Source organism: Nerophis lumbriciformis, linkage group LG17, assembly GCF_033978685.3.
Source record: "Nerophis lumbriciformis linkage group LG17, RoL_Nlum_v2.1, whole genome shotgun sequence".
NCBI lineage: Eukaryota > Metazoa > Chordata > Actinopteri > Syngnathiformes > Syngnathidae > Nerophis > Nerophis lumbriciformis.
This window is the reverse complement of record NC_084564.2, coordinates 35,105,723-35,128,041: the sequence shown is the minus strand read 5'-3', so window position 1 is coordinate 35,128,041 and position 22,319 is coordinate 35,105,723. Positions and strand designations below refer to the sequence as shown.

General features: G+C 37.4%; 1 protein-coding gene across 3 annotated transcripts; it reads right to left on the bottom strand.

The window, feature by feature from the left end:
• Positions 1-1,316: 1,316 nt before the first annotated feature.
• Positions 1,317-15,915, bottom strand: LOC133614279 (uncharacterized). Of its 3 annotated transcripts, XM_061972126.1 has the most exons (6): positions 15,740-15,915; positions 12,781-12,888; positions 6,748-6,866; positions 6,480-6,548; positions 2,308-2,401; positions 1,317-2,245 (listed from the first exon to the last, which is right to left on the bottom strand). In XM_061972126.1, exons 3-6 carry the CDS (start codon positions 6,835-6,837, stop codon positions 1,776-1,778), a joined length of 723 nt encoding a protein of 240 aa, XP_061828110.1. In that variant the 5' UTR covers positions 6,838-6,866; positions 12,781-12,888; positions 15,740-15,915; the 3' UTR covers positions 1,317-1,775. The 3 variants fall into 3 exon arrangements, with proteins under 3 accessions (XP_061828110.1, XP_061828109.1, XP_061828111.1); XM_061972125.1 differs by lacking the exon at positions 12,781-12,888; XM_061972127.1 differs by lacking the exons at positions 6,480-6,548; positions 12,781-12,888.
• Between the last annotated feature and the right edge of the window lie 6,404 nt (positions 15,916-22,319).

Genomic DNA, 22,319 nt, shown 5'->3' with positions numbered 1-22,319 from the left:
ACTCCACATGTGTTTATTCATAGTTTTGATGCCTTCAGTGACAATCTACAATGTAAATAGTCATGAAAATAAAGAAAACGCATTGCATGAGAAGGTGTGTCCAAACTTTTGGCCTGTGCTGTATATTTAGAATACTTTTTTTTAAATGTTTTCATGCCGTCTCCTTGCAACCAGGAGATTTTCTAACCTGTAACGTGTTTTGAAAAAAGCTTCATTATAATTATTATATCAAATAATACATTGCAAGAATCGGTTTGAATCGAGAATACATTCTAAATCAAATCATCGCCCAAGGAATCGGATTGAATCGTTCGGTGCACAAAGATTCACAACCCTGCTAGATACAACATGTCTGACTTAAAGTGATTTAGAACAGTGTTTTTCAACCACAGATAAGATACAGTCTGGTGTGCCGTGGGAGATTATCTAATTTCACCTATTTGGGTTAAAAATATTTTTTGCAAACCAGTACCGTATTTTTCGGACTATAAGTCGCAGTTTTTTTCATAGTTGCAACTTATACTCAGGAGCGACTTATGTGTGAAATTATTAACACATTACTGTAAAATATCAAATGATATTATTTAGCTCATTCACGTAAGAGTAGACGTATAAGATGTTATCGGATTTAACGATTAGGAGTGACAGATTGTTTGGTAAACGTATAGCATGTTCTATATGTTATAGTTATTTGAATGACTCTTACCATAATATGTTACGTTAACATACCAGGCACGTTCTCAGTTGGTTATTTATGCATCATATAACGTTGTTTACTATTCTTTATTTATTTTAAATTGCCTTTCAAATGTCTATTCTTGGTGTTGGGTTTTATCAAATACATTTCCCCAAAATATGTGACCTACACTCCAGTGCGACTTATATATGTTTTTTTCCTTCTTTATTATGCATTTTCGGCCGGTGCGACTTATACTCCGGAGCAATTTACACTCCGAAAAATACGGTAATTATAGTCTGAAAATGATGTGTTGTTGTTGAGTGTCGGTAGTGTCTAGAGCTCGACAGAGTAACCGTGTAATACTCTTCCATATCAGTAGGTAGCTAATAACTTTGTCGATGTCGAAAACAGTGGGAGGCAGCGTGCAGGTAAAAAGGTGTCTAATACTTAAACCAAAAATAAGGTGAGTGCCCCTAAGAAAAGGCATTGAAGCTTAGAACAAAACTAAAACTGAATTGGCTACAAATTCAAAACAGAATGCTGGACGACAGCAAAGACTTACTGTGGAGCAAAGACAATGTACATCCGAACATGACATGACAATCAACAATGTCCCCATAAAGAAGGATAAAAACAACTGAAATATTTTTGATTGCTATAACAAAGTAGATGCGGGAAATATCGCTCAAAGGAAGACATGAATCTGCTACAGGAAAATACCAAAAAAAAGAGAAAAAGACACCAAAATAGGAACGCAAGACAAGAACTAAAACACTACACGGAAAACGGCAAAAAAGCCCAAATAGGTCAGGGTGTGATGTGACAGGTGGTGACAGTACACCTACTTTGAGACAAGAGCTATAGTGATGCATGCTTGGTTATGCTTCCAACAATTGCGACGACAACTCTTTGCTGTTTACTGAGTTTCGTTTTTTAATGATTTCTGCTGGTGGTGTGCCTCCGAATTTTTTCAACACAAAAAATGTGCCTTGGCTCAAAAAAGGTTGAAAAACACTGATTTAGAAGACTTCTGGCGTCCTTTCTCTTCATAAAGACTACAAAACTGTGAAAAATACGATTATAGCATACGGCGGACTCAAAGCAAAAATCTTGGATGGCGGCTGTTGCCCAGAAACGGTGAGTAGCGGAGTTGGTGCAGGTGCTTCTCATCACCTGTAGGTGTGGCCCTGCTGAGGTGAGCGGGCCCCTGCTGCCTCACAATGGCGGGACAAAGACGTTGTGGCTCAGAGAAGCTGCCAACAACGCCATGAGAGCATTTGATCACATTGCAGTTTACATTGTTGCCCAATAGAAGAAGTTGATCACTTGGGTTCAGATGTTTAAATCTGTTCCTGTGACAGTACCAGCGAGTGTGTGGCGCTGTCATAATTTGTGAGGATACTTGCTGCCTCATCTTCTTCATCTGGGTGCAGGCGGCACTCTCCTGCTGCCTTTTCCACCTTTCTTCTTGCTTTCCTCCGTCGTCTCTCCAGCTCAGATCGTCTCCCAGCACCTGGCGCCTTCTTGGTCTCGTCTCAGCCAGCAGTCCAAAGGCAGAAGACGACGCTAACAATGGTGAGCATCGCACATTAATCATAGTTCACTCATTACGTTCAGTGGGGACTCACCTGCATGAGGGGATGTGAGCGAGACAGGTGGTCCGGGGGCAGGAACCTGGGATGGTGTGTCTCCATGGAGACGGTCATCTTTGGCTATGTTGTGCTTAACAACAGACAGTATAAAGACTCTGAGGGTAAATACAATTGTGGATGTTTGCATTTAATTACTCAACTGCAGAGAGTACCAGATATTTAGCAGAGGTAAGTATTTAATCTAGTATGCAATGTTATTGTATATATTTTTATAATTTCCCTTTCGCCAACATAATATTTATTATAATAAATATGTAATGGACCTTCTACATGTTGCTAACTTCTGGCCCGACATTTGACACTTGGTGGGTTTTTATAACCATTTAACCTGTCGTGCAAAATAATGAAACATAAATGCTAACAAAGCTAATAGCTATCATGGGAACATCTGTTGCTTGACTTAACAGTGGGTAAATGTCACTGTGATATGCATAGATGCTAAAATGCTGAAGCGAGCACATATCAATGCAGGGGCATCCAAACTTTTCAACTTGGGGGCCACGTTGGTCTAGAAAAATTTGGCCGAGGGCCGAAAGCCGACTGCATGTAAATAAGTTGGTAGAGTGGCCGTGCCAGCAATCGGAGGGTTGCTGGTTACTTGGGTTCAATCCCCACCTTCTACCATCCTAGTCACGTCCGTTGTGTCCTTGGGCAAGACACTTCACCCCTTGCTCCTGATGGCTGCTGGTTAGCGCCTTGCATGGCAGCTCCCGCCATCAGTGTGTGATTGTGTGTGTGAATGGGTGAATGTGGAAATACTGTCAAAGCGCTTTAAGTACCTTGAAGGTAGAAAAGCGCTATACAAGTATAACCCATTTATCATTTATTATATATACATACCTGTGTATATATATATATATATATATATATATATATATATATATATATATATATATATATATATATATATACATACATACATACATACATACATACATACATACATACGTATGTATGTATATGTATGTATGTATATATATATGTATGTATATATTATATATGTATGTATTAGAGATGCGCGGTTTGCGGGCACAACCGCGGAGTCCGCGGATCGGGCGGATGAAATAAAAAAAAATTAGATTTTATCCGCGGGTCGGGTCGGGTCGGGCGGTTGAAATAAAAAAAAATTAGATTTTAAATAGATTCAGGCGGGTGGCAGTTAAACCAATTCGGAAATATATATACATAGTTAAATGTTGTTACCCACATACGAAAAACGAGCAGGCACCTGCTGCATATGCCACAACAGAAGAAAAAAAAAAAAAGAGATGGACACTTTTACGGAGCGGAGAAGGGATGCCTCGCCGGGGTCCGGGACCGAGGCCCCTTCCCCCGAGAGGGCCCCACCGGGAGCCGTAGCTGAGGCGATCCGCGAGAAGGGCCAGACGCACGTCCAGGGTCACCACCGCGCCCACCGCACCGACACCCCGCCTCGTCCGCCTTCGCCTCGTCCGCCTTCGCCGCGGCCGGCGTCACGCGCAGCAGGTAAGCAGCTTACCTGCCCGCCACCCCCGTGGCCGGGGGCTCGTAACAGGGGTCACTCCGCGCGCTCCGCCCGCTCCGCCCGCGCAGCTTACCTGCCCGCCACCCCTGTTGCCGGGGGCGCGTAACAGGGGTCACTCCGCGCGCAGTGCGCTCACGAAAGGGGTGGGGCTCACCCTGGTTGATATAGACAGCAGGACGGTGGCCATGGAAGTCGGAACCCGCTAAGGAGTGTGTAACAACCCACCTGCCGAATCAACTAGCCCTGAAAATGGATGGCGCTGGAGCGTCGGGCCCATAGCCGGCCGTCGCCGGCAGCGAGACGCGCTTGGAGGTGCGCTCAGCGCGGCTCCCATATGATTGCGCACTGGTGTGCGTCTGGGTCGTGACAGCGTGGCACGCGAATGTCTGTGCTGCATTGGATCAGTCTCCTTTCTTTAACAGGCAAAAGCTTTATAACCTCACTAATGCCTTGCATCGTCTATATTAGATATATAACAACGGGCGGGTGCGGGCGGATGCGGTTCTGATCAAATGTTACATCGGGTGGATGGCGGATGGTTGACGACTTTCTGATGCGGTTGCGGATGAAATAATTGCCTATCCGCGCATCTCTAGTATGTATGTATGTATATATGTATGTATGTATATGTATATGTGTATATATATATATATATATACACACATATGTGTATATATATATATATACACACACATGTATATATATATATATATATATACACACACACATATATATATATACATACATATATGTATATATTATGTATATACATATATATGTATATATATATATATATGTATATATTATATATGTATGTATATATATATATGTATATGTGTGTGTGTATATATACACACATATGTATATATATACACACATATGTATATATATACACACATATATATATATATATATATATACACACACATATATATATATATATATACATACAAATATATATGTATATATTATGTATATACATATATATGTATATATATATTATAAATGTATATAGCATACATATATGTGTACATATGTTAATATAATGGATATATAATGAAAATAATTGGATATTAAGAGTATGTGAAAGTTCGGCTCAGATTTTTTTTTTTACTTCCCTGACGACCTCCTTAAAGTTTTGTAATGAATCAGAAATATCAAGCTGCTAAAATGAGCCATAATGCATTGTAATGGATTTAAATAGGTGTAGTTTTAAATCTTTTATTTTGTTTGGACGTTTTTTTGTTTTTTTTTATAATATCCACACAGTTCAGTTCAGTTGTAGACGGTTGTGTAAAGTGTGACCATGTGTGTTGACTAGGGAAGGTTATTCATATTAGGTCATACTAGTGAATGCTGTGCTTTTTCTTCACTTTAAATCACAATTCATGGGCATTGACCTGAATTTCTCAAATTGTCCACAAGATGTCAACAATTTAGCAGCTGTCAGATACTTACAATTAAATAGAACCAAATAGAAATAAGACCAAATAGAAGACTCCCAAGGGCCGTAGGTAGTGATGTGTGGATGGACACTGAAATATCAATACCACCGATATAAGATTTGTATGCTCTAATATCGATTCTCAAATCAAAATATCGATACTTTAGATCAGGGGTGTCAAATGTACGGCCCGAGGGCCGGATCAGGCCCATGAACAGGTTTTATCCGGCCCGCGGGATGAGTTTGCTAAGTATAAAAATGTACCTGAATTTTTTTAATGAAAGAAACTGCTGTTCTAAATGTGTCCACTGGATGTCGCAATAGTAATTCTTTGTATCTTTGTAGATGATGCTATATATGTACAAAATAAACCACATGATGTTAGTACATCAGTCGAGGAAAATGATTAAACTACATAAATAACATACTGTAATTGGATTATGATATCATTTTTTTATCTTGTAGATTGAAAATTAACACCAACATTATCACATCATTTATTCAGAAAATATAAATAACGACAAATAAAGTATATATACTATTAACCGCTACAGGTAATTGTAAAAAAAACAACAACAAAAAACAGCATTATGATTTGTACAATTTCAGAATGTTGTTCTATTTTTAAACAAAGAAAACAATCATAAGTTGTCTTTATTTTTAAGTTATCGTGCCGTGATTTTACCAGTCCGGCCCACTTGGGAGTAGGTTTTTCTCCACGTGGCCCCTGATCTAAAATGAGTTTGACACCCCTGCTTTAGATACTTAAGTTATTCGAGATTAATGTATATCATTAACAGGAACACTGAGATGATCGGTGGAACTACTTTTTCTTCCGCCTAGGTAAGTACGTAGTGTGCAAGCGCAGCTTCACACTGTGCTGTGCGTAGTTATTCAGTCTGTCGTTTGTTTAAGAAAATGACCGACAATTAAAATGAGTCACTGAGAATTATAAAACGGCAAGTAGGCAGGACATACAGAGTTGAGTATAAATAGGATAACACATTCAGTGCAGAATAACGCCATCTTTTGTTTCGCCGTAGGTGTTTATACCGTTTTACGATGATTTACCAATAGCAGCAACACTTGATATGTTTTATTTTACAGGACCTATTAGGTATATTTCCACAACGTATCGGTATCGGAAAATCACTAATTATAGGCTATTAATGCACTTGATTTCTATGTTAAAATCATTACCTTGAGTTGCTCTTTGTAATGAATCTGCCAGGCGATGTAGACGTGCAGTGCGCCCCATCTAACGCTGTTCTGCAGCAAGAACCACAAACAGGTACTGGACTCAATTAAAAAATGCCACTACTGACCCACATGGAGGCAACGGAAATATTTGTCTTCATTTTCAAAAAAAGGGGGCGCACCTTAGAGGTGGAGAAGAAGTTGGGGGAGGTGACGTGTGCAAAAAGACAGACTTAGAGGACTATAATTAAACATGATATCGTGTCCTTACAGACGTGTGTTGAGTCCGCATGGCTGAGCAGCATGCAGGTGGACTAGCAGAGGGGTGCCAGGTGACGGGGGTGAAAGCGTGTCGATGCATACCTTTGTGGCAGACTCACCCAAGTGAACCTGCAACAATACAAGAACTTTATCAACAATGTCTTTATGATGGTGTTTTTTGTGTAGACCGGTGTTTTTCAACCACTGAGATACAGTCTGATGTGCCGTGGGAGATTGTGCAATTTCACCTAATTTGGTTAAAAATATTTTTTGCAAACCAGTAATTATAATCCACAAATGTGCCGTTGTTGAGTTTGTACTGTCTAGAGCTCGGCAGGGTAACCATGTAATACTCTTCCATATCAGTAGGTGGCAGCAGGTAGCTAATTGCTTTGTAGATGAAAAGGGACAAGTGGTAGAATAGGATGTCGGGAACATGGTTTGTCGTGATCACAATTAGAGAGGTCCGATAATGGTTTTTTTGCCGATATCCGATATTCCGAAATTGTCCAACTCTTAATTACCGATACCGATATCAACCGATACCGATATATACAGTTGTGGAATTAACAGATTATTATGCCTAATTTTGTTGTGATGCCCCGCTGGATGCATTAAACAATGTAACAAGGTTTTCCAAAATAAACCAACTCAAGTTATGGAAAAAAAATGCCAACATGGCACTGCCATATTTATTATTGAAGTCACAAAGTGCATTATTTTTTTTAACATGCCTCAAAACAGCAGCTTGGAATTTGGGACATGCTCTCCCTGAGAGAGCATGAGGAGGTGGAGGTGGGCGGGGTTGCGGGGTTGAGGTGGAGTGGGGGTGTATATTGTAGCGTCCCGAAAAAGTTAGTGCTGCAAGGGGTTGTGGGTATTTGTTCTGTTGTGTTACGGTGCGGATGTTCTCCCAAAATGTGTTTGTCATTCTTGTTTGGTTCACAGTTTGGCGCATATTTGTAAAAGTGTGAAAGTTGTTTATACAGCCACCCTCAGTGTGACCTGTATGGCTGTTGACCAAGTATGCTTTGCATTCACTTGTGTGTGTGAAAAGCCGTAGATATCATCTGACTGGGCCGGCACGCAAAGGCAGTGCCTTTAAGGTTTATTGGTGCTCTGTACTTCTCCCTACGTCCGTGTACCACTCCGTACAGCGGCGTTTTAAAAAAGTCATACATTTTACTTTTTGAAACCGATACCGATCATTTCCGATATTACATTTTAAAGCATTTATCGGCAAAGCAAATTTATCCAACACTTAAACCAAAAATAAATAAAAGGCGAGTGCCGCTAAGAAAAGACATTGAAGCTTAGGGAAGGCTATGCAAAACGAAACTAAAATTGAACTGGCTGCAAAGTAAACCAAAACAGAATGCTGGACGACAGCAAAAACTTACAGCGTGTGGAGCAGACGGCGTCCACAAAGTACATCCGAACATGACATGGCAATCAACAATGTCCCCACAAAGAAGGACAGTGTCCGCACAACTTAAATAGTCTTGATTGCTAAAACAAAGCAGGTGCGGGGAATAGCGTTTAAAGGAAGACATGAAACTGCTACAGGAAAATACCAACAAAAGAGGAAAAGCCACCAAAATAGGAGCGCAAGACAAGAACTAAAACACTACACACAGGAAAACAGCAACAAACTCAAAATAAGTCAGGGCGTGATGTGACAGGTGGTGACAGTACACCTACTTTGAGACAAGAGCTATAGTGAATCATGCTTGGTTGTGGTTTGAATTCATATCCAACAATTGCGAGAACGACTTTTTACTGTCAATATCGACCTCTATCCCCGACCTCTGTGGCAAATGTTGCCAAATTATCGTACCATAACTTTAAAATGATCGTAATATGAGGAAAATCATCAGGAAAGGGAATGGTGCAATAACTGTGTGTGTGTGTGTGTTACGCATTCAACATTGGACAACATGCAAATTCCAGCATCCGCTAAAATTCCATTAGAGGTGATAATCCAGGTGGGGATTTGGGTGCAACAATCCATTTAAGTCATTTGGGATGCAGCCATTGCAAGGACACATGGTTATGGAAGTTTGTGACTGTAACAAGTGTTTACAGCTTCAACACATGTCAGTGTTTGACACAAATAAGTGACAAGGCCTTAGAAGATGCGGAGGATAGTCCGGGCAAACCTTTCACCTCTCAGGCATTTCTCGTAAAGATTAGCCAGACGATTTGCTCTCGACATTTTAATCTGACCTGCGAGCTCTTTGTTTACAACACTAACACGGTCACGATGCGTTCACTGACTCATTCCACATGCTTATGTTGTTCTTCTGCAGGCAACGGGTTTTTAACCACGGTCCTCACTGGCCAGAAGCAAAGCATCTAAATTAGTGTTGTCCCAATACCAATATTTTGGTACCGGTACTGGTACCAAAATGTATTTCAATACTTTTCTAAATAAAGGGGACCACAAAAAATGGCATGATTGACTTTATTTTAACAAAAAATGTTACGGTCTATTAAACATATGTTTATTATTGCAAGTTTGTCCTTAAATAAAATAGTGAACATACAAGACAACTTTTTTTTTTATTAGTAAGTAAGCAAACAAAGGCTCCTAATTTAGCTGCTGACGTATGCAGTAACATATTGTGTCATTTATCATTCTATTATTTCGTCAACATTATTAAGGACAAGTGGTAGAAAATTAATTATTAATTGAGTTGTTCATTTACTGTTAATATCTGTTTATTTTCTCTTTTAACATGTTCTATCTACACTTCTGTTAAAATGTAATAATCGCTTATCCTTCTGTTGTTTGATACTTCACATTAGTTTTGGATGATACCACAAATTTGGGTATCGATGCGATACCAAGTAGTTACAGGGTCATACAATCATCATAATTTAAGTCCTCATGTGTCCAGGGACATATTTCCTGAGTTTAATAACATAATATATATATTTTTTTTAAATGACAAAAATATTTTGTGATGCTAAAAAATATCAATGTAATCATAGTAGTACCGACTAGATACACTCCTGAACTTGGTATCATTACAGTGGATGGCATCATCCTGTTTAACCCTAAACACTTAAAAGACTACCACATTTTTCGGACTATAAGTCGCAGTTTTTTTTCATAGTTTGGCCGGGCTCCAGTGCGACTTATATATGTTTTTTTCCTTTTTTATTATGCATTTTCGGCAGGTGCGACTTATACTCCGGTGCAATTTATACTCCGAAAAATACGGTAACTCTTGTCTGCTTCTCCATAAAAAAGCTACCTCAAACAAACCTGAATATAGAAATGAATGAGGAGCTCATTGAGCAAGTACCTGAAGTCAAATATTTGGGCATAATCATAGACTATCAGCTGAATTTTAAAAGTCCCTTTAAGAAAATGTGTAAAACCCTGAAGGCAAACCTAGGCTGTTTTAAGATTATAAGACACTGCTTAACTCTCAGCTGTGCTTTTACTTTTATGAATTCAATGATTCTTTCACACATATCTTATGGCTTAACTACCGTATTTTTCGGACTATAAGTCGCAGTTTTTTTTTCATAGTTTGGCCGGGCTTCAGTGTGACTTATATATGTTTTTTTCCTTCTTTATTATGCATTTTCGGCAGGTGCGACTTATACTCCGGTGCGACTTATACTCCGAAAATTACGGTACATGGTCCCAGGCACACCAGTCATCAATCAAGACCATTGAGTGTCTTTATAACCGCGCCTTGAAAGTTCGAGAGAAGAAGAGTATAGATATCATCATTGCCAAATTTGAACCAAATACAATATTTTAAGTTTTACCAATTTTATTTTGTTACACACAGTCAAACTGGTTTTTAAATGCTTGGATAACTCTGCTCCCCAATTGCTCTGCAAGGCAATTACAAGACTGCAAAGTGGTACCAGATCTACCACTCGAGCAATGTCAAAAGGTCCATTCCGTAGAACATCTTTTGCCCAGACAGCCTTTTCAATAAAAGGACCACAACTATGGAACTCTTTACCGGACACTTTGAAAAGTATACCTGCACTTGTCACTTTCAAAAAACAAACAAAATGATGGCTAGTTGAGCAACAATCGTGTTCCCACGTTTAGTTTTTACTAATTGGTTTTTATCTAGTCTGCACTTTGTCTGTGTTATTATTATTATTGGCTTTTATCTAGTTTGCACTTTGTCTGTATTATTACTATTATCATTATTATCGACTCATTCTATTTTTTATTTTCCAATCTAATGATGTTGGATATGTGTTGTTGTTGTTGTTGTTGTTGGGGACAAGTGTTGTAAAATTAGCTTTGGCTACAAACACTATGATGCATACATTGGATAATTGTTTCAGATGTCTATGTTTTTGTATCTGTCCCTATTTCAAATAAACCTCTATAATGATAATAATAATGTCAGGTGTAGATCCACCTATGGCATTTGTTTACATTGTATTCCGTTTTGAGCGACGCTGTCAAGTATGAATTTCGTATGGCAAATTTGTGTTGCCATTTAGGTATGCAGTCTTGGTTATTGTACGCCCAAACATTGCGAGTAGTAAACAAGTCAGTTTGCCCCTGTGTAATTTCACGCAAACCAATAATTCTATGGGTTGGTCTTTTGTGCTGTTTTTATTGAGTATGATCACAAGCTAATCAAGTACTAGTTAGAGTACACTTGGTTCTCACCTCCTTGCCATCTTCACCAACAAGAATGTTCAATAATAAATCATTTTTAGAGATGTCCAATTATGGCTTTTTTGCCGATATCCGATATTCCGATATTTTTCAACTCTTAATTACCGATACCAATATCAACCGATACCGATATATACAGTCGTGGAATTAACACATTATTATGCCTAATTTTGTTGTGATGCCCCACTGGATGCATTAAACAATGTAACAAAGTTTTCCAAAATAAATCAACTCAAGTTATGGAAAAAAGTGCCAACATGGCCCTGCCATATTTATTATTGAAGTCACAAAGTGCATTATTTTTTTTAACATGCCTCAAAACAGCAGCTTGGAATTTGGGACATGCTCTCCCTGAGAGAGCATGGGGAGGTTGAGGTGGACAGGGTTGGGGGGGGGGGGGGGGGGTAGCGGAGGGTGTATATTGTATAGTGCTGCAAGGGGTTCTGGGTATTTGTTCTGTTGTGTTTATGTTGTGTTACGGTGCGGTTGTTCTTCCAAAATGTGTTTGTCATTCTTGTTTGGTGTGGGTTCACAGTGTGGCGCATATTTGTAACAGCGTTAAAGTTGTTTATACGGCCACCCTCAGTGTGACCTGTATGGCTGTTGACCAAGTATGCCTTGCATTCACTTATGTGTGTGTGAAAAGCCGTAGATATTATGTGACTGGGCCGGCACGCAAAGGCCCTACGTCCGTGTACACAGCGGCGTTTTAAAAAGTCATACATTTTACTTTTTGAAACCGATACCGATCATTTTGAAACCGATACCGATAATTTCCGATATTACATTTTAAAGCATTTATCGGCCTTATACATTTTGTATTGTTTTCTGCATGAAAAACTATAGTTATTCTCTTTGAAATGTGTTTTGTGTTCACATTTTTGGGGGATGTGGAACTTTTTAATTGGCTTTACATGATGTCTTATCGGAGAAAAAAAAGTCTATAGCTTCTTTGGAAATCAAGATGAGTCGAAGAACGCACGAGTTTGCAGTGATCACTTCGTTAAAGGTTTGTTTGATATACTTTCAACGTTAAGTATTCCCCATTTAAGTATTATTTTGATATTGTTTGTATTTTATCTTGTTTCTGAGTTCTTAAAGCGCATGTTTTGCTACGAGTGTTTCGTAAAACACCAACTCTGCGTGTCTAAATAAAAGAAAGCAAATGTGAGCAACTCCTAAAAGAGATAAGTTTTTACCAAAGGCAGCCATCATAAATGAAGCTTTCAGTACATACACAATGTTGACATCTATACTTATATTTTGATAAAGACGGGGGAAACACGTGTATTCGTAAACAGTGCGTGCAACAACAACAACAAGGCAACAAACATAGCTGGAGACGCCAAGTTAAATCATGAAATGCAACCTTACCCGAGCAAAAACGATGTATTATTTATCCGGGAGAGTCTTGATGCCAATTCCTTTGGCCCAGCCACACACCAGGAAGTTGTAGACCTCTATATGTTCCCAAGTTTCCATCTGTTTAGTCGTGTAGAATGATGATATAAAATAAACTTTGTAATATAAAAAAAATATAGACAATTGTAAAACAAACATGTTCTGTTAAATCACTAATGGTAACATGAGCTAGCAACTGGTGTTCTTGTTATATTGTTTGCTTTGAAAAATTTAACTTTAAGACAGGGGTGTCAAACTCGTTTTCATTGAGGGCCACATCGCAGTTATATTACTTTAAACAATGAGTAATATATGAATATACATGTATATATATAATATATTACCAATATTTTTTTTTTTTACATAAGCTGCAAAAAAAATTTACATTTTACTTTAAAATCTGGTAGCTCAGTCACCAGAATTTTACAGTAAAAGCAGTTTTTTACAGGATATAAAAATATTGAATAAATAGAATGGAATGGAAAAACAATACCACCGTTTTTAGCGGTAAAATTCAGAGCTGCCAGTTTTTGTTTTTTTTACTGTAAAAGCTTTTTGTAATGTTTTGTTTTTCAATGTTTTAGTGTCTTACTGTAGATGGAAAAAAACAGTACCAAAGTTGATTATATGGTAAAAAAAAAAAACTCAGTCGGCGGAATTTAACCATAAAATCGATTGTCAATTTACAGTCTACAATTTGATTGATCATTTGTTTTGAAATTATAAGTCTAGCAGATATTTAAGTACACTATTTATCTTTATTTTAACAAAAAATACTGTTTTTAATACATGACAATGTGATATTTTGATTTTGATAATATTTAATTTTAAAAGATATGCAGTACCGTATTTTTCGGAGTAGAAGTCTTTCCGGAGTATAAGTCGCACCGGCCGAAAATGCATAATAAAGAAGGAAAAAAACATATATAAGTCGCACTGGAGTATATCGCATATTTTGGGGAAATTTATTTGATAGAGCCCAACACCAAGAATAGACATTTGAAAGGCAATTTAAAATAAATAAAGAATAGTGAACAACAGGCTGAATAAGTGTACGTTATATGAGGCATAAATAACTAACTGAGAACGTGCCTGGTATGTTAACGTAACATATTATGGTAAGAGTCATTCAAATAACTATAACATATAGAACATGCTATACGTTTACCAAACAATCTGTCACTCCTAATCGCTAAATCCCATGAAATCTTATACGTCTAGTCTCTTATGTGAAAGAGCTAAATAATATTATTTTATATTTTACGGTAATGTGTTAATAATTTCACACATAAGTCGCTCCTGAGTATAAGTCGCAACCCCGGCCAAACTATGAAAAAAACTGTGACTTATAGTCCGAAAAATACGGTACATGATTTTTAATGTCAAAAGGGAAAGAACAAATATATTTAGTAAGAAAAGATCAAGCATTTTATTAACGCATATTATTTCCAAAATAATGTGGCCGGCCAGATTTGGCCCCCGGGCCTTGGGTTTGATAGCAGTGCTTTAAGGCACTTTTTCTACTGGCGAGCTACTTTGCAATTGACTAAGTCGAGGGGATCTACCTCATTCATATATATAATTTATATTTATTTATTTATGAAAGAGACATCTTTGTTAACAAGTTAAAGGTGTTTAATAATAATACAAGCATGTTTAACACACCTTTATTTCATGAAGACAAGAATATAAGTTGGTGTATTACCTGATTGATTGGAATCAGACATTAGTGATGATAACGCCCACATTTTCAAACGGAGGAGAAAAAAAGTCCTCCTTTCTGTCCAATACCACATGAAAGTGGTTGGTTTTTGCCACCTTATTTGTCCAGCTTCCTTCCTTTTTGTACACTTCACAAGAATATTAATTTTGAACTAATTTTATATATATTAGTTTTCATCTCAAACATGTTATGAAAAGAATGCAGTGAACTGTATTGCATTCTTAAAATTTAAAACTGTTGTCATTATTAAGTGGTTTGTCTTTTTATATTGTTTATGTATTGTTGGCAGGTTGAAAACAGCTTTGCGTAAAGAAACCAACGTTTAAAACGGCACCCTATAATAATCATCAAAAACGCACGAGAGACAAGAACTTCGTTTATACGGTCACACCACAGCACATAGGGCTGTGAGCGCACCTGTTTTTATTAGCACACACAAATTGGCACAATCAGCCACGGACCCATTTTAGCTGTGCGTGTCAGCCTTCAATAATGAAAACAGGCGTTTAGGAAATAAAAGACATTCAGGCCAAATACAAAAATTGAGGGCACATCTTAACATGTATAATTAAACCTTAATTAAGCAAAAATATGATTTATTCGATTACTTGATTAATCAATCGGCGGCAAACTCCGTGTCTTGCTAGCGTTCTAAGACTCTTATTTTGTTAGCACAGGCAGGATGGAGCAGTGCTTTTATTGGGAAGACAGGAACTGTGTAGTCAGTTTTTAGGCTTTTGACTTAGGCTTTTTGGTGCGAGAGTTTGTTGAAATAAAAAGTGTGTCACGCCTTCCTGTCGGTCATTTTTTCTTAATAACGATCTGGCAGCAGCCAGCGTCATCTCACAAGACCCTCGGGTGCCGTGAATGTCAATCAAGTGACAAAAGTGACGTGATAATGAAGATTGATGATCGCCAATTCTTAGGTCTATTTTTTAATGCTTGTTTTTCTTGGAGTCTCTTGATCTTAAAGTTTAAGATAAATAGAGCTAAATGTAAGCTCAGTCGTTCTCAGGTGAAATGCATTACTTGTCTATTTAGTTAGTGCAATACAAATAATTGATGTTTCAAAATAAAAGATTTCAATCAAACACTTTAAATAAACAATCGTCGTGTCATTAAAGCTTAAATGGATGCATAATTTGATAGCATTGCAAAGTGAACATGACATGAAATAAGATCTCATCATTAATAATGCGTGTTTCCTACCTGTGTGATGAATGAATGTGTTTCCTTCTACAGCCCTCTCATCGTGGAGGTGGTCCGAGCGTCCTCGGCAGAAACACCCGTCACACACTGTGAGGCCTCTTCCCAATTAGCCAGTGTTACTTACAACACCAGCAAAGACCATTAACTACTCCTGATGACTCACACTGATCCCATCAAGGCCCTAAAGCCCGCAAAGCAGATAGACATCATGGCCAGTTGGAAACGGGGAGACAGGAGCTCACAATATTAGGTACACTCGCACAATCTATTGAGAGCCAATGTTGCAACGAGAAGTAACTGTCAAAATAATGCAGTGATCACTTCGTTAGAGGTTTGTTTGATATACTTTTAACCAGTGTTGGGTTAGTTACTGAAAACCAGTAGCTAGTTACTTTATTTCAAAAGTAACTCAGTTACTAACTCAGTTACTTACACTAAAAAGTAATGTGTTACTGTGAAAAGTAACTATTTAGTTACTTATATATTTTATTTTTTATTTTTTTATTTTTTAAGGCCTCCTTTAATGCCCTTTTAGCCTTCATTTCAGTACTGTTATTGCACAGGAGAATAATACAATCTGTGGATCAACTTGACATGCATTTGCATCACTGAAATCTGCTAAGCAATGTGGTCTACATACAACACACAAAGACAAAGATATGTTTCAAAGGGACAATTTTTTTCAGGCCAGAACAAATTGACAAAACTATTTTAAATAGCTGCAACATAACATACATAAGTAACAAACAGCATAATAACAACATAGCTGTAAACCAAGGAAGGCACACACTACACAAAGCCTAACCAGGCGTTTTTTTCTCTCAAGGAATTCTGAAATAAAATCATGTCTGAAGCCCAGAACACTCTACACATTTCCCCAGTTTTAGTTTCGAGATAAGGAAATATTGGCCTGGCCCACTAGCATCCCTCTTTATGTTTGTGAACTTTATAGTCTATACATTTAGAGTTATGTGATAATCAAACACTCATTCTAGAAGTCTAGAATGAAAGAGCAACAGTATATAAGAGAATTGACAGAGTGTGTGTACCTTCATTGCGCAGTCCCTCGTTAAAATCTAGCCGCTGTTGCTTAGGAGGTGAAGTGTGTCTCTCTTTACTAGCTTTGTCGAAGCATGTTGCTTTGTAGCTGTTTCAGCAGATTTGAATTGATAGGATAGGATCTTTGATCCAAGACACAACTTACATTTAACTAAAATGTTCTTTTCTTTGTGGTCGACAAAAGAAAAGTAGTGAGAATATCTCCATGTTAAGAAACTCGGGTTCGGGCTTTGCCCCCTCCCACACACACACATACACACAGACAGCGGTCAGCGGGCAGCGCGCCTCTTCCTTGTCGCCTCTTGCGCAGCGCTCCAATAAAACACACTCAGATCTTCTCAGTTTCTAGCCGATACTAAATAACGCAGTAACGCATCATGTAGTAACGGTAACTGAGTTACTGAATATAAAATATAACGCGTTAGATTACTATTTACCGCCGAAAGTAACGATGTTACAGTAACGCGTTACTTTGTAACGCGTTAGTCCCAACACTGCTTTAATATTAAGTATTTCCCATTTAAGTATTATCTTGATATTGTTTGTATTTTATCTTGTTTCGGAGTTCTTCAAACGCATGTTTTGCTACGAGTGTTTCGTAACACACCGACTCGGCGAGTCTAAATAAAAGAAAGCAAACGTGAGCAACCACATTTTACCAAAGGCAGCCATCATAAATGAAGCTTTCAGCACATACACAATGTTGACATCTATAGTTATATTTTGATACAGATGGAGAAAACACGCGTAATCGTAAACGGCGCGTGCAACAACAACAAGGCAACAAACATAGCTGGAGATGCCAAGTTAAATCATGAAATACAACCTTAAATAATACAAAAACTATGTATTATTTATCAGAGAGAGTTTTGATACAAATGTCTTTGACCCAGCCACACACCAGGAAGTTGTAGACCTCTATACGTTCCCAAGTTTCCATCTGTTTTGTCGTGTAGAATGATATCTGGAGCACTAGATAGTTCGACATGTCTGGGAACACGACCGACTGATAATCCTTGGGATGACTCGACAAATCTTTTTTTTTTGACAACGTATATTGTTAAAGGTTTGTTTGATATACTTTTAACATTAAGTATTTCCCATTTAAGTATTTTCTTGATATTGTTTGTATTTTATCTTGTTTCGGAGTTCTTTTAACTCATGTTTTGCTACGAGTGTTTCGTAAAACACCAACTCGGTTGAGGTGTTTTAGGTGAGAAACACCTAAAAGAGTTAAGTTTTTACCAAAGGCAGCAATCATAAATTAATCTTTCAGTACATACACAATGTTGACATCCATAGTTATAATTTTACAGACGAGGAAAACGCGTATTCTTAAACAGTGCGTGCAACAAAAACAAGGCAACAAACATAGCTGAAGACGCCAAGCTAAATCATGAAATACAACCTTACCTGAGCAAAAACTATGTATTATTTATTCGAGAGAGTCTTGATACAAATGTCTTTGACCCAGCCACACACCAGGAAGTTGTAGACCTCTACACGTTCCCAAGTTTCCATCTGTTTTGTCATGTAGAATCAGATCTGGACCACTTGATAGTTCGACATGTCTGGGAATTGTGCTTGTCTGTTGCTGGTGTGAAAGCATGGAATTCTCTAAACAAAGACTTAAAAAGTTGCAAGACTATCTTTGAATTTAAAAAGAGTTACAAAAAGAGACAACTAAAATTATGTCAAACAGATTTTTGATTTTGATTGGACGTGTCATTTTGAAAATGCTTAAACGAAAATTAAAAATATGTTGGAGTTCGGGGGTTGGTGGAGGGAAAAGTGATAAGGTCATCTAAAATAATTTGTGTTAAAAAGGGGGCAGATAAATATAAGAATAGTATTCTTCCATCTGCTCCTTTCTGATCATGGAAATGTATAAGAAACAAACAAAAAAACAAAACAATGAAAGTGTCAACTGTATATGGCTTGTATACGTATATGCATTTTCATGAAAGGAATAAAAATAAATGAAAAATGAAATGATGAGAACGCGACCGACGGATAATCCTTGGAATTACTCGACAATTCTTTTTTTAATAACGTATAGTGATATTCCATTGCACAGTTGGATTTTTTTGCTTTTATCTGCTTTTAGTGGTAAGATTATGCCCCTTGCGTACGCCATACTTGCCAACCTTGAGACCTCCCAGGGAGGGGGGGTGGGCGTGGTCGGGGTAGACGGGGGGCGTGGTCGGGGGCGTGGCTAAAAGGGGAGGAGTATATTTACAGCTAGAATTCACCAAGTCAAGTATTTCATATATATATATATATATATATATATATTTATTTATTTTATTATATGTGTATATATATATATATATATATATATACACACGTATATATATATATTAATTTTATTATATATATATGTATATATATATATATATATATATATATATATATAAAATAAATACTTGAATTTCAGTGTTCATTTATTTACACATATACACACACAACACAAGATGGCAGTATTGTCCTGTTTAAGAGTGTCACAACATTGCTGTTTACGGCAGACGAACTGCTTTACGGTATACAAAAACGTGACTGCTGTTGTTGTGTGTTGTTACCGCGCTGGGAGGAAGTTAATGAAACTGCCTAACAATAAACCCACATAAGGAACCAAGAACTCGCCCTCCATCATTCTACAGTTATAACGTGATTGGGCAGGTATGCTGGTTATATTGTGGGTCCATGAGGACTAAGGTCCTCATGGACCTGAGTCCGCCTGAATTTCGGGAGATTTTCGGGAGGTTTTCGGGAGAGGCGCTGAATTTCGGGAGTCTCCCGGAAAATCCGGGAGGGTTGGCAAGTATGGCGTACGCAGATAGTTCGCACTCTGTTTGCGGCACATTAGCCATATTGGTTTAGTGGCCCACCACGTTGTTTACTTCCGTTCAATAGTCACGGGACGGAATACAACGTATTGATGTCGTACGTATAAAACACGTGAATTTGTTGTTGTTTTTTACACTTTACCTTTAGTGTAGAAAATGTTGCAACAAGAAGTAACTATGTCAAAAGATTGCAGATCAATTTGATTTAGTAAGAAGGTATTCATTTTGTAAGTGTTCTGATTATTCAAGTTTTTTATGCATAGTGTTTGTATTCATTTTGAGTGTAATTATTATTATTGATATGATATAGCAAATATAAACAATAAAATATTAATAAAAAGCAATGCCATTTTCTCTCTGTGATGAGGTGGTGACTTTGTCCAGGGTGTACCCCGCCTTCTGCCCGAAAGCAGCTGAGATAGGCTCCAGCACCCCCGAAGGGACAAGCGGTAGGAAAATGGATGGATGGATGCAATGCCATTTTCTGGTGTAAGAATGTTGTTTTTTATAATTGATATATACCTCTTTTCTAACTTGAAGGTGGTATTTTTTTTTTACCTTTTACTTTTAACATTTAGTAGTACCTCAACTTATGAGATGAATTGGTTCTTTGACAAAGCTCTTAACTCAAAACACTTCTATCTCAAATGAATGTCTCTCTTTGAAAATGAATTGAAATTTTATTTTAACATCAAACACGCCTTTTAAAAAGAAAAACAAACTTTTAGATAATAAAGATTGTATAAAAACAAAATGTACTACAACAACAGTAATCTTTCAGTACATACACAATGTTGACATCTATAGTTATATTTTGATACAGATGGAGAAAACATGTGAAGTAGCGTAGTAATAATGTACAGTATTTACCTTGAAGAGTGGACTTCTATGTTATCTTCTTCTGTCAAAAACACCATCAGCAGCTTTTCCATATTTGCAGTTTAAATTGTTATTTTATATTATTACTTAAAACATTATTGGCTGGTGTCAAGACTCATTCTGCTTCAGAATGGTGCAGACTAGCAGTGATTTTATATATATATATATATATATATATATATATATATATATATATATATATATATATATATATATATATAAATAAATAAATTAAAAAAAATAAATAATATATATATATATATATATATATATATATATACACACACAAATACTGTGCACATATTGCTTCACCAAGTTACACGCTCGGTCATGTTTTTGATTTATTTTTTTAAATTCAGTGAATAACATCCTCATCTTCACACTCTCTTTCTTTCTTCCCATGGTTGGATTTTAAAGTTATGTCCATCTTTAGTGTGTAAAACTGGATGTTTTGGGTGGATCTTATGGGGTTTACTGTAGCATAATAGCAATAACAGCTCATATCTCAACACACGTGTATATTTTAATAATTTTTTTGGACACTGGTGTCCTGAATGACCCTTCACTTGATTGGGCTGCACTTTAATTGGATCAAATTAGGCGCAAAATAAGACCTTGATTGGATGAGGCTTTGTGATGACATGTTCTGCTTCATTGGATTATTGCTTTCGCCTTACTAACAATCCAAATCTTGTTAGTTTAGTGAACTTGGCTGACCCTGATCAGTGTGCAGTTGGGAGGCGGATTGATGCAATTATGGGTAATATTGCTACTGCATTCATGCATAAAAGGTAATGTCTAGTAACGGGAGGGTCGGCAGGTTAACTACTGTTTCCTCCATTCCAATCACTCTTCGTGTGTCCTTGGCCAAGACACTTGGCCTACTTTGCCCCCACACGACCCTTATCTGCACTAAAAGAAGACCTCCAGGCAACTACAACCCTAGACTAACCCCCTCCCCCCCACCACATCCCACCTCCCCGGATTGTAAATAATCAAATGTATATACTTGTTCTTATACTTTCTGAGCTCACTATACATATCCTACAAAGTCAGACCTACACTGTTTCAATGTCCATTTCTCAGATGATATAATTGTTGATGACTGAAGTGCTGATAGCAACCCCCTCCGCATACTACCCCCCGGATTGTAAATAATGTAAATAATTCAATGTATAACTCTGATGATTAACTTGTGTGACGACTGTATTATGCTGATAGTATATATTTGTACCATGAATTGATTAACGTGGACCCCGACTTAAACAAGTTGAAAAACTTATTGGGGTGTTACCATTTAGTGGTCAATTGTACGGAATATGTACTGTACTGTGCAATCTACTAATAAAAGTTTCAATCAATTTCAATCAATCCCGTCCCAGTGCCCACTGCTCCTCAAGAGGATGGGTTAAACCCCAAAACAGATTTGACAAATTGTATTTGTGATCAATTGAGTTAGATTATTTTTGTTAAAATTACAAGGGTAGTATCGGCTCAATAATAGCGTGAGGATATTCACATTTTTCAGTTATAATCTATTGTTTTTTTTTTACAATTATATATGAATGTTTTTTGTTGTCGTTTGTCGACATATGCGTTTAATCTGGAGCCAGAAGATGTTTAAAGAGGACACGATGCATAAACTTAAAATCAGAAGTATTTCTTCCCTATTGGATACAATTCTAATACAATGCCCCCAGTAGCATTTAACACTTACACAGGGCGGTCCAGACGCGCCCTTCCCCTGGCGCTCTTACAAAATATGTATCACAATGTATGAATATGCAATGAGGTGT